Source organism: Cucurbita maxima, unplaced genomic scaffold (genome assembly GCF_002738345.1).
Source record: "Cucurbita maxima cultivar Rimu unplaced genomic scaffold, Cmax_1.0 Cma_Scf00010, whole genome shotgun sequence".
NCBI lineage: Eukaryota > Viridiplantae > Streptophyta > Magnoliopsida > Cucurbitales > Cucurbitaceae > Cucurbita > Cucurbita maxima.
The window spans coordinates 1,074,045-1,085,045 of record NW_019272026.1 but is presented as its reverse complement, the minus strand read 5'-3'; the positions used below and the strand labels follow the sequence as shown (position 1 = coordinate 1,085,045).

General features: G+C 35.6%; 2 protein-coding genes across 2 annotated transcripts; one reads left to right on the top strand and one right to left on the bottom strand.

Moving 5' to 3' along the window:
- Nucleotides 1-842: 842 nt before the first annotated feature.
- LOC111485421 (trihelix transcription factor GTL2-like) lies at nucleotides 843-3,119 on the bottom strand. The gene is made up of 2 exons (XM_023132300.1): nucleotides 2,454-3,119; nucleotides 843-2,214 (listed from the first exon to the last, which is right to left on the bottom strand). Exons 1-2 carry the CDS (start codon nucleotides 2,891-2,893, stop codon nucleotides 1,035-1,037), a joined length of 1,620 nt encoding a protein of 539 aa, XP_022988068.1. The 5' UTR covers nucleotides 2,894-3,119; the 3' UTR covers nucleotides 843-1,034.
- A 6,515-nt stretch (nucleotides 3,120-9,634) lies between these two features.
- On the top strand, nucleotides 9,635-10,579 carry LOC111485524 (mitochondrial import inner membrane translocase subunit TIM23-2-like). The gene has a single exon (XM_023132453.1). The coding sequence runs from the start codon at nucleotides 9,787-9,789 to the stop codon at nucleotides 10,339-10,341; it is 555 nt and encodes a 184-aa protein (XP_022988221.1). The 5' UTR covers nucleotides 9,635-9,786; the 3' UTR covers nucleotides 10,342-10,579.
- Nucleotides 10,580-11,001: the final 422 nt, after the last annotated feature.

Below are 11,001 nucleotides of genomic sequence, written 5' to 3'. Positions count from 1 at the left end.
GGGGGGGGGGGGGGGGGGGGGGGGGGGGGGGGGGGGGGGGGGGGGGGGGGGGGGGGGGGGGCGGCCATAACATAAGGCTATTACCTTCACATTTCTCTCCAGTTTTAGATATCTAGAGACAGATAGAGATCCCATGCGTGATCAACCTGATTGTGCTTTACATGTGCTCTACGGACCGCACTCCATCTTTCTTTCCAATGAGTCCATTTTTCTTTTGATTTGGAAGACGGGCATTGCATTCGAAAAACATGGTTTTCAGTATGTCTCTAGGTAGGGTCCCACTAGCCTGACTAGCTAGTGAGCGGTTAGCAACTACTAACCACTCTAGTAAGCAAAAGACTAATAATTTTCTTAAACTTATTCTATTAAACAATTATCCTAAAATTGCTTTTTGTTAAGTCAAACTTATTAACTCACAAAAAAACACTATGGACTAAACTTAAAAAAGAGATTCAATGGTACAGAAGTACACTAGAAGTGGAAAGTGTGCTGTTAAAGAACGGAGAAAATGGCTAAAATGCGTGAAGAAGTAAAGGGTCTTTCCCTCTCTTTCTAGTGACTCGAGAAGCTTATCTGATAAATGCACCTCAACGGGAGAATCAATTATATAGTAATAATCCACTTAAATGACTTCGGTTAAATTGGCAACTTTCTAACAGATATTATGGAAAACAATGAGCAGAGATTTTCGTGCAGAGAGTCGGACGAGGAGATGTCTTCACGTTCTCGAAAAACGAACCACTATGACTAAATTCTTTTCTTAATTTTTCGAGTCCTAAAATTTTGAGTATAGAAGTTTTGAATTGGTTTTAAAATATATTAAGGAAGAAGAGAAGGGTGGGTGTGATCCAAAATTTGGGTTCTCATTACTCAAAGACTGTGTCGGTGCTCAGACGAAGTACACACCCAACAAGCCCACTCACCCATTGCCTCTATTTCTCAAATTCATCACAAGTTCCCAAAACCAAAACACTTACATCCCGGAATAAAATTGTCAGCCACATTATTCGAATGGTCTTAGACCTGCAATTCACCTAGTTTTCTACGATTTCCGTCTGGTTGGAGCGGTTTTCCAATGACACGATTGAGCACTTCCCAGGGTGCTGGTTCCCACCTTCTTGATTGTACAACGTACTAAGTTGGTGGAAATAAGGGCAAGTTCTTGAATCGAGAGATCTCTTCTTATTGACATCTTTCGTTTTTCTGAAGTACTTGTTTATATTCTCCCATTTCTCTTTGCACCTCTTCGCACTTCTCTTATAACCCATTTGAAGCATTCCTTGCGAAATCCTCTCCCACAACGGCGCTTTACCGCTCTGATCCCGATCACTGACACCGTTGCCGTAGAGGCTACACCTCACATTCACTAGAGCCAAAACTTCATCTCTTGGCCATCTTTTTCCCAAGTCATCTCTAGGTTTAGGGCTTGTGGGGGAAGATGGTGGTGGGTTTGAATGGTTGATCAAGGAATTAGGGTCTTGAGGAGCAAGGATTTGTGTTGATAAACAAGGGTTTTTAGGGTTTTTTGGATCAATTTGTGGGTGTTCTTTGTTGGGACTTGAATGGGTTTGGATTAAGGATGATGAAGAAGGAGAATTTGGGACATTATTATGATTATAATTCAATGTTTTGAGTAAATTTTGTAGCTCCTTTTGGGAATTTGAGGATGAAAAAGTGGATGAATTTGTGATTTGGTTCAAAATTTGAATGATTGTGGCTTGCCTATCACTTGCAATGGCTTGTTCATATGCCATCACTTCAAGCTCCTTGTGTAGCCTCTCCATTTGTTGCTTCTTCCAACATTCCTCTTTAGCTATCTTCTCTTCTTCCCTTTTCAACATATCATCTAAAAGCTTTGAGTGAATTTCCTCTTGTTGGATCATCATGTTCTTCACAATTTCCTCACAATAACCCTTCAATAATTCGAACTTCGTATTCGTCTTCGTCTTCCTCTTCCTCTTCTTACTCGCTATTGTTTCGTCGTTTTTCGATCCTTCTTGGACTTCTTGGACTTCTGGTACCACAACATCGGCCTTACCGTCGTCAGGTTTCCCGTTTTCGATATGAATTAAGGGGAGATGATCACGATCTCGATCTCGGTCTTGATTAGGGTGATGAGGATGATAATTAATGTGGTTGAAATATCTCGTTTCTTCTTCAAATTTCTCTTTGCATTTATCTGCTGTTCTTCTAAAACCCACCTCGCCCAACTTCCTGCACCCACCGACATATATGCCTGCATTTAGTACAGTTTTTTTAAGAATGATACTTTGATACCATGTTAAGAATGAGAAACAAACTTTCCACTTCCGTTTCTCATTGTGCGTGCACAATGTCATATTTCCCCAGCAAAAAAACAAACAATCTAGTAGAATTATAAATGCAAAGAGAACTAAAAACATGATTAGAAAACAAAAAAAAAAAAAAAACATGAAGAAGAAAAATTTGATGACCTTGAAACATGTTCCCAGGTGGATTCATGGAAGCAATTATCAATGTTGGATCTAATTGTGAGGAGAGCAAGAAGCTCGTCGTTGCTCCATTGACGATGATGATGATGGTGGTGATGATGATCGTCCATCAGGATGGATCTACCTACATCCAAATCCATGGCCACCTGCAAATTCCCAGTCGTCGTCGTTCTTGTCTCGTCGTCCTTCTGATGGAAAAGATCATGATGAAGATAAATTTGATGGGTAGTTGTAGAATTGTAAGAATCAAAAGGGTGGAAGTTGAAATTGGGAGAATGAAGAGCAAAATTAAGTGGAAGAGGAAGAGAGTTAGGATTTGGCGGCGGCGGTGGCGGTGGCGGCGACGGTGGTGGTGGTTGTGGTGGTGGTGTTCTTGGTGTTAAGAATTGATGAAGCTGCTCAGACACTGATCCTTCAAACATTGTGTAGTGTATTTGCTCTTCTTCTTCTTCTTCTTCTCTCTTAAAATGCTTGAAAACACACACACACACACACACACACCACTGTACTATGAATATGTTCTTGTTCTTCTCTCTCTAGATCTCAATCTTCTTTATGAATCAATTTGTCTGGTTGTGGAAGACAAAAAGAGATACCCCACACACCCTTTTCTAAGAAACTGAAACTCACCCTCCAAAACAACACACACACATATCAAAGAGACTTAGTATTCAATGCATGCAACAACTACTTTACCAATGTTTTGTGTTTAATTATCTTAAATGACCCGAAAAATTCGATGCGGTACTCACTTCCAACATTAACTGAGTTAAGTCGGTTTGCATTCGTGTCACTTACGGTCGTATAACGTATACTCAAGCTTCTCGTCCTATTTAAAAAGAAGGTTTTAGAAAACGAGACAAAGAGATTTTGAAAGCCGAGTTTGAGAGAAGATAATGATATATAACTTTCTGGGTAGAGAGAATTTGACAAAATAAATTGACCCAAAGAACCCGAAGCAACCCAACAAAACAAAAATTATTGTTGGATTGAGTTGAGTTCATTTTTTAACGAGAGTTCTTTAGGTTAAAATGATATTTGTCTTATAATAAAATATCATATGTATATATAGTAAACTATAATTTAGTACTGAATATCCTTAACACACCGTATTCATAATAAACTATTTCATTATTAGCTGAAGTGTAATTTAACTCGTTAAAGCAGATGTGTTAAAAGAAACGTTAAAATCTTCGGACATTAAAAAAAATATTTAAAGAAAATTACAAAATATATATATGATGAAAATCTGGTACAAAATATCTTTTTGAACAGCTAATATATACCTACAATATGTATGATTTTGGCCCTACAAATTTTGATCCCTCAATCACAGCCACACATCTTAGTTTTTTTTTTAATAAAAAATTAAAATAAATAGTCCATTTATTAGAAATTAAATGTATTTTAATGAAATTTATTTATGTTATATTTAATAATAACATTTTATACTATTTTATAAGCTATGAACACCTTTATAAATTAAATATTTATTTATAGTTTTTATATAATTTCTTTTTATAAAATGATTAATATGGAATTTATGTAATTAAAATTACTATTATATATTTTAGCTTATACATATTTTTAATTTAAAATGAAAATACTTTTTTTATATTGGTATTATTTTTATTCTAATAAGTGAAAATATTTTTGAAAATTTCTGTTTATTTTAGTCTCTATTTTTAAATTTATATATATATTTTTTATAATATCTTATATTTTTATCCTTTTTCAATTAGAGAATAAATTATTAATTAGTTCATCTAAATTGTTATAAACATATATTGATAGTTGATATATATACCGACCCAGTCTCATTGCTAGCAGATATTGTCTCTTTAGACTTTTTCTTTCAGATTTCCCCTCAAAGCTTTAAAATACGTCTGGTAGGGAAATATGTCCACACCCTTATAAATGGTGCTTTGTTCTCCCCTCAACCAACGTGGACATCACAATAAATAAATATATATATATATATATATATATAAAAGATTTTATTATCAATATTAAAATTATTGATATCATTAATATAAACATAAATAATTATACTAAATTACATGATGTAGTTTAATTTCTAATTTAGTCCTTTTATATATATATATATATATATATATATATATATATATATATTTTAAAAGTGATAATTTTCATTTTATTTATAAATTTTGAAAATAAATTTATAAATGAGATAAAAAATAGAAAGTAAAATTGTCATTTTTGAAAAAAGTAGTACTAAAATTGACAATTCATCCGGAATTATATATATATATATTTATTGGATTGCGGTGAAAGAGACGCGATGTGAAGTGCGAGTGGTGGTGAAGGTGATGTAAAATTTATATATTTATTTATTTATTAAATAAAAAAAGAGTATTGAGGGGTGGGGGTGGGGCCCATGTAGAATCCTATGCAAATGAGAAGGGCAGAAGGGGAAGAGATGATGGTGTAATTAACGGCAACTGGATGACACAGACACGTGAACACATGCAGAGATTGGGGCCAATTATTTATGTCTCTAAGCTATCTTCACATGTTTCCCTGCCTATTTTACCTTTTCTACGCCCTCCAATCACGTTACACATTTACAGATCGATCGTTTATATCACTCGATAATTTGGGTTGAATTTTTTTGAAATTGAAAAAAGTACACGAAAACAGGTTTACAAATCCATTCTACCCAAATTATAAATTTTTTTTTAAAATATTTAACGTTTGTAACTGATATTAATAATGTGTTTAATATTTTGATTTTATAAAATTTTAGTTATTAATAATAATATATATTGTAGCCGAGTAAAAATAATAATTAGATATTTTAATCCGAGAATACAGAGCTCGATTGTGAATTTTATTTAAATGGTTCGATTTCGAAAATTTTGATAATTTTTTTTTAATTTCTTTTAATATGTTGGGAGATGATGGATGGATTTGACCTATTGGAAAAAGAAAATAAAAAGGGAATAATTTCTTTTTTTTATTACTTTTTTGTATTTTAATGTCTTTTTTTGCTAATTATTTTCTCTCAAAATGGATTTTTTTTTTTTTTTTTTTGCTACTCCCAATGAAAATTTTCTAACATCTAACGATTGTGTTAAAGCAACGAATAAAGTTTATCCCGAACACTAAAAATAACCTTTCATAACCACGACAACTTACACCCAGACACTACAACCCAATTATGATTTAGCACTACACGCAAGGCTCGACTCGCGTCTAGAAACCTATGCCTAACCCATTCGCTGGCTTGGGAGCTAACCCGTATACTAACCCGTATAAAAGTCTCTCCTCCAGTTTGTGACTCGCGGTCAACTAAGTCTAATTGTTCCCCTCTATCCACGACTCATAGCCCTATTTTCGACTGTTTCATAGTTGTTTTGGCATAATTGGGAGAATTGGAGATGAGTAAGGCCACTTTTTAGCCAATTAATTCATAACAAATAGGAGAGTTAGACGCTTTGCTTCTTTATATATGTTTTTAATTATAATGTCATGGAACGACATATGTATATTGATCTATGTATGTTATGATATCATGTTCACGTTGTACCCTATGAGATATTTGATGGGTCATGCACGATAACTATGAATGATATGTCATGCACACGTATATATGTCTCATAAGAAGGTTGTGTCACGAAAAATATAGAGGTATGATGTGCATTATAACCATGTACCACAATTTAAAATGTGGAACCTCGTGCATGTTGTATGTCACGAGCGTGTATGAATCGTATGTAGAGATGTACTATGCATCTAACCCTACTTGGAAAAGAAAGTACCACCCAAAGAATAATCACAAAAGGTAGGTCCCATCATGAACAATTTTACATGTGATTGGATTTTTTTGCTTCAACGGACTGGTCACTTATTGAGTACTTTAAAATATTCAAACCATGTTTAATTGTTTTTAGATAAATGCACGGTCTCATGTACGGATAATGGTGTCAGCTAAGGAAGATTTTCGCAGCCTTTGTGGTATGATCTATGAAAGATAATAAATGATGATGTTAAATGATGGCCATGATTTTTTTATGTATATTATAAAACGCTATGTATGATTGATGACATGTTAAGAATTATATTATGCCACCTAAAGGACAACTCTCTACCAGAAGACGAGGTAGGGGAAAGAGGATTTCGTTTCGTGCAGGATCAGTTAGTCATATAGACCTAGTGGCATCACCACCAGCGGTGCCTCCAGTAGGGTTGAACCCGACTACAACATCTTGACACGGGAGACATTCTATATAATGATGCAGGCTATGACAACCACCCAACAAACACAAAGCACCCAACAACTCGGTGATGACACGAGAGACAATGTATGTAACTGATTTTAAAAGATACGACCCCACATCTTAAGGATTTCAGAGGACCCAATAGTGACAAAATTATAGTTATCATCAATAGAGATGATTTTCCGTTTGATGAACTGCCTTAATGATCATCAGAAGGTATCGCGTGCATCATTCATACAACCCACACAGAAATTACGAGATCAATGTAGTTTCTGTTAGACGAACACGACTCTCCACAATGGTATGATATTGTCCACTTTGAGCGTAAGCTCTCATGGCTTTGCTTTGGGCTTCCCCAAAAGACCTCATACCAATGGAGAGTGTATTTTTAGATTATAAACCCATGACCATTCCCTAAATTAACCGATGTGGGGCTTTCATCACCCAACACCTCCCCTCGAACAAAGCACGCCTCCCCTTAATCGAGGCTCGACTCCTTTTGGAGTCCTTTGTTCGACATTTAAGGATTTGCCAATCTATTGACACGGCTAAGTTTAGGGCATGGCTCTGATACCATGTTAGACGAACACGACTCTCCACAATGGTATGATATTGTCCACTTTGAGCGTAAGCTCTCATGGCTTTGCTTTGGGCTTCCCCAAAAGGCCTCATACCAATGAAAAGTGTATTCTTAGATTATAAACTCATGATCATTCCCTAAATTAACCGATGTGGGACTTTCATCATCCAACAGTTTGATCCGAGTTAGTCGATACTCAGTCATCTCCTATCAAACTCAAAACAGATGCCTTCAGATTAGGTGCCGACTTCAAGGAATCAAAGAAAGACAAAGAAACGAGACAGAGACAAAGACAAAGACGAGAGAAAAGAGCAAGATCATTAAATGGATTGAACAACCAGCAATGAGTTGTAAAAACATGAAAGAGACATGTCATACAAGATTAGTTGTTACCCAGCACACCCGTTTGTCCAAAAATATACAAAAAAATGGGGAGAGGGGTACCCTTCCATTTCAACTTTTATGGCCCCTCACCATAACATAATGCCATTAAATCAAACAAAATATAACCATTCTATAAAATAATTTATTTTAATTTTTCAAAAATTAATCTATAGAGGATAAGAATAATAAAATAAACCCTAATCCCGAACCCTAAAACCCTAAACCCTAAACCCTAAACCCTAAACCATTTCGGGCCTAAGCCCACTTTAGGGTTTTGTTTATTTTAAATAAATGTTTTTTTATTAAAAATTTATATATATATTAACCTATATTTTGAATCAAAATTATTGTTATAATGTACGAAGTTTAATAAAAAATAAGTGATGTGACACACTATCCGATATGCATGTCATGTCATCGTCAAATTGATGAGAGTATATGGCTCTTATTAAAACATTTTAAGAGATGTTTGGTCCACCACCTTCGTAAGGGGCCGTGTGGGCTAAAATAACTCCACCGCACCAATTTTAACCATGTTTCTATATATTTAATGAACCGTGTTCACTATTGAAGTCCGTGCATTTTTCGATGAGCTCTTTCTGTCTCTCCATCTTCCCACGTTAATAATAAACATTTTAATTTATTTAGAAAAAATTATAAGGGTTGATTTTTTCATTTTTTTTATTTTATAATTTTTACAGATCTATTGACATTTGCACACTGTGAATATTTTCATATACATTTCTATGAAATTGAGACCTCGATAATTTTTGTCACTATCTACATTTTAAACATTGATGTGGAGAAGGAAACAAAACATTTCTTAGAAAGGTGTGAAAACCTCTCCTTAACAAATGCATAAAATCATGAAGCTGATAGCGATATGTAACGGACCAAAGCGGACAATATCTATTAGCGGTGGACTTGGGTTGTTACACTTTTTATTCTCGGACTAAATAACTTAGTACTCAAACACGTTATTATCTCCACAAAGTAAGCAACTTCAGATTTTATAAATCTACTCATCGACTCAAACATCCCTCCAAAATATGGAGATTAATTTATAATTTAACCATTAAAATTTTTAATAGATTCAATATTACAGTAAAATGTATAGTTGTGAATAATAACATAATTTAAATAATCTAGTCAGCATACCACATCAACATTAAGATATATGAAATTCAAGTCGAATCAAAATAAAATTATTAGTTCGATGTTGTTTAAGGTTATTGTAAATCGAAATCAATGGGTCGACATAACACGACTACTAAAATACCTCCCTCATATTTTTAACTAAGTAAAATACATTATTAAATAATATGCTCATATAATATTTAATTAAAATAATAATATTTTATTTTATTTTATTAGTATTTAAGAGAATTCTCCGACATCTATGAAAATTGGGTTGAGTTAATTCTTTTTTTTAAAATTAAGGTCGGTTAAAAATATTTGATATTGGTAGCCTACCTGACTTGTGACAAAAAAATATTTGATATTTGAGTTTCATAAAATTTTAATTATTAATTATTAATGTAACATATACTGTGAGTGTGAGTGGTAAATTAATGAAGAACCCAAATTCTATTAGATCAATCCAACCAAACAAAAATTATGGGTTGATCTAAAAAATTTCTCCAACTCAATTTCTGTGGGTCGTTGCTTGCGCGTGCTAGTGGCTCCTGTTCGTGCGCACGTGCCTTGTTGGCTCCATGCACGTGCGCCCTACATGACTTTGAGTGCGTGCACGCCAAGCCCCATGCCACACCAACGCACGCTGCCCGCACACCCCGAGGGCCACCCGCTTGCCTTGTTGGCCCCATGCATGGTAAATGTGTATACCCTAAGAATTTTTTGTTTTTATTTTTATTTTTATTTTTTTTAGACCAAAGCGAATTAAAGTTGGTCATTATTTTATTATTTTATTATTTTATTATTTTTATTAGTTTAGCACTCCGTTCCGCGTTAAACCCTACGGTACGCACGAAGCTTCCTCCCATAAACCCTTTGAAGCTTTTGAAGACGGGTTCCAAAGCCCCCTCTTTTGATTCAACTCTCATTCAAACCCTAATTTCTGTTCCTTCGATCATCCCTTCTTCCTCCTCCAATGGAAGATTCCTCCAAGTCAGGTGATGATCGGAAGAATACCCGTTTCTACCACCCTTACCAAGACCTACACGTTCCGATCACAAAGCTCTACGAGCTTCCCACCGCCCCCGAGCATCTTTTCTTCGAAGAGGCCGCCAGGCCCCACCGTTCTTGGGGCGAAAATCTCCAGTACTATACTGGAATTGGCTACCTCTCCGGCGCCCTTCTCGGCGGCGCCAGAGGCTCTATTCAGGGTCTTAGAGCGGCAGAGCCTGGCGACTCTGTGAAGCTCCGTCTCAATCGAGTTCTCAATTCTGGGGGCCAGCTTGGTCGGAGGGCTGGGAACTCTCTTGGGATTCTTGGCTTGATTTTTGCTGGTTTGGAAAGTGGGGTTATCCATTTGAGAGGTACTGATGATGTTTTGAACAGTATTGTCGCCGGATTGGGGACTGGTGCACTTTACAAGGCGGCTTCCGGGCCGAGGTCAGCCGCTATCGCCGGTGCCATTGGAGGGATTGCTGCTGCAGCTGCAGTTGCGGGAAAGCAGGCAGTTAAGAGATATGTGCCGATATAGGCATTAGCATTGCAAATTACACAAATCTGTTCTAACTAGAGGGAGGGTTGGCACGGTAAAGCATTTTTATTTCTTCATAATGTTGTTGCACAGTTTAGCTTATTCATAACATACTCTATTGGATCGCAAATGCTCGCTCTTGTTATTTGTAATTGTTATACAATTTGTTGACTTGCCACTTATTGATGCCCTGGATCAATGGGAAACTTCTACTTTGTGTTTGATTGATTTCTTCCTATTTGTAATTGATTCTGAAGCCTTTATACTTGACTTGCATGAGTTCTACTTGGTTTACATTTCATTATAAATGTCTTGAGAAGGGGGAAGATGTTGTAAGGGCTCTGCTTAGATGATTTATGTGTTCTATGCTAAAAGTGCAGAGGTTTCATAGCCATGAATTTGTGTGCTAATTTTCCATAAGCACAGGTTGATCAGAACCCACTTCCCCTTCATTAGCAGGCTTCAGCTTACGATGAATTGGGTATGAGATGAAAGAAATGTTTGTTCATAGGTTCTTCATGGCTATCCTGTTTGACTGTCTTGTATCAAGTATCTATCAAAGAGAATTATAATCAAAAGAATTTACTTCCATCTTGTCGTTGCTTTTTTACTTTCATTCTCGATAATCCTGAGTTCCCCGATCAACTTGGGTACCACTAA

Bases quoted from the DNA above. Each gene is read 5' to 3' on its own strand.
- LOC111485421 (XM_023132300.1), bottom strand. From the start codon at position 2,893: ATGTTTGAAGGATCAGTGTCTGAGCAGCTTCATCAATTCTTAACACCA. The intron at 2,215-2,453 runs GTCATCAAATTT...CGGTGGGTGCAG, and splicing joins ACCTGGGAACATGTTTCAAG to GAAGTTGGGCGAGGTGGGTT.
- LOC111485524 (XM_023132453.1), top strand. From the start codon at position 9,787: ATGGAAGATTCCTCCAAGTCAGGTGATGATCGGAAGAATACCCGTTTC.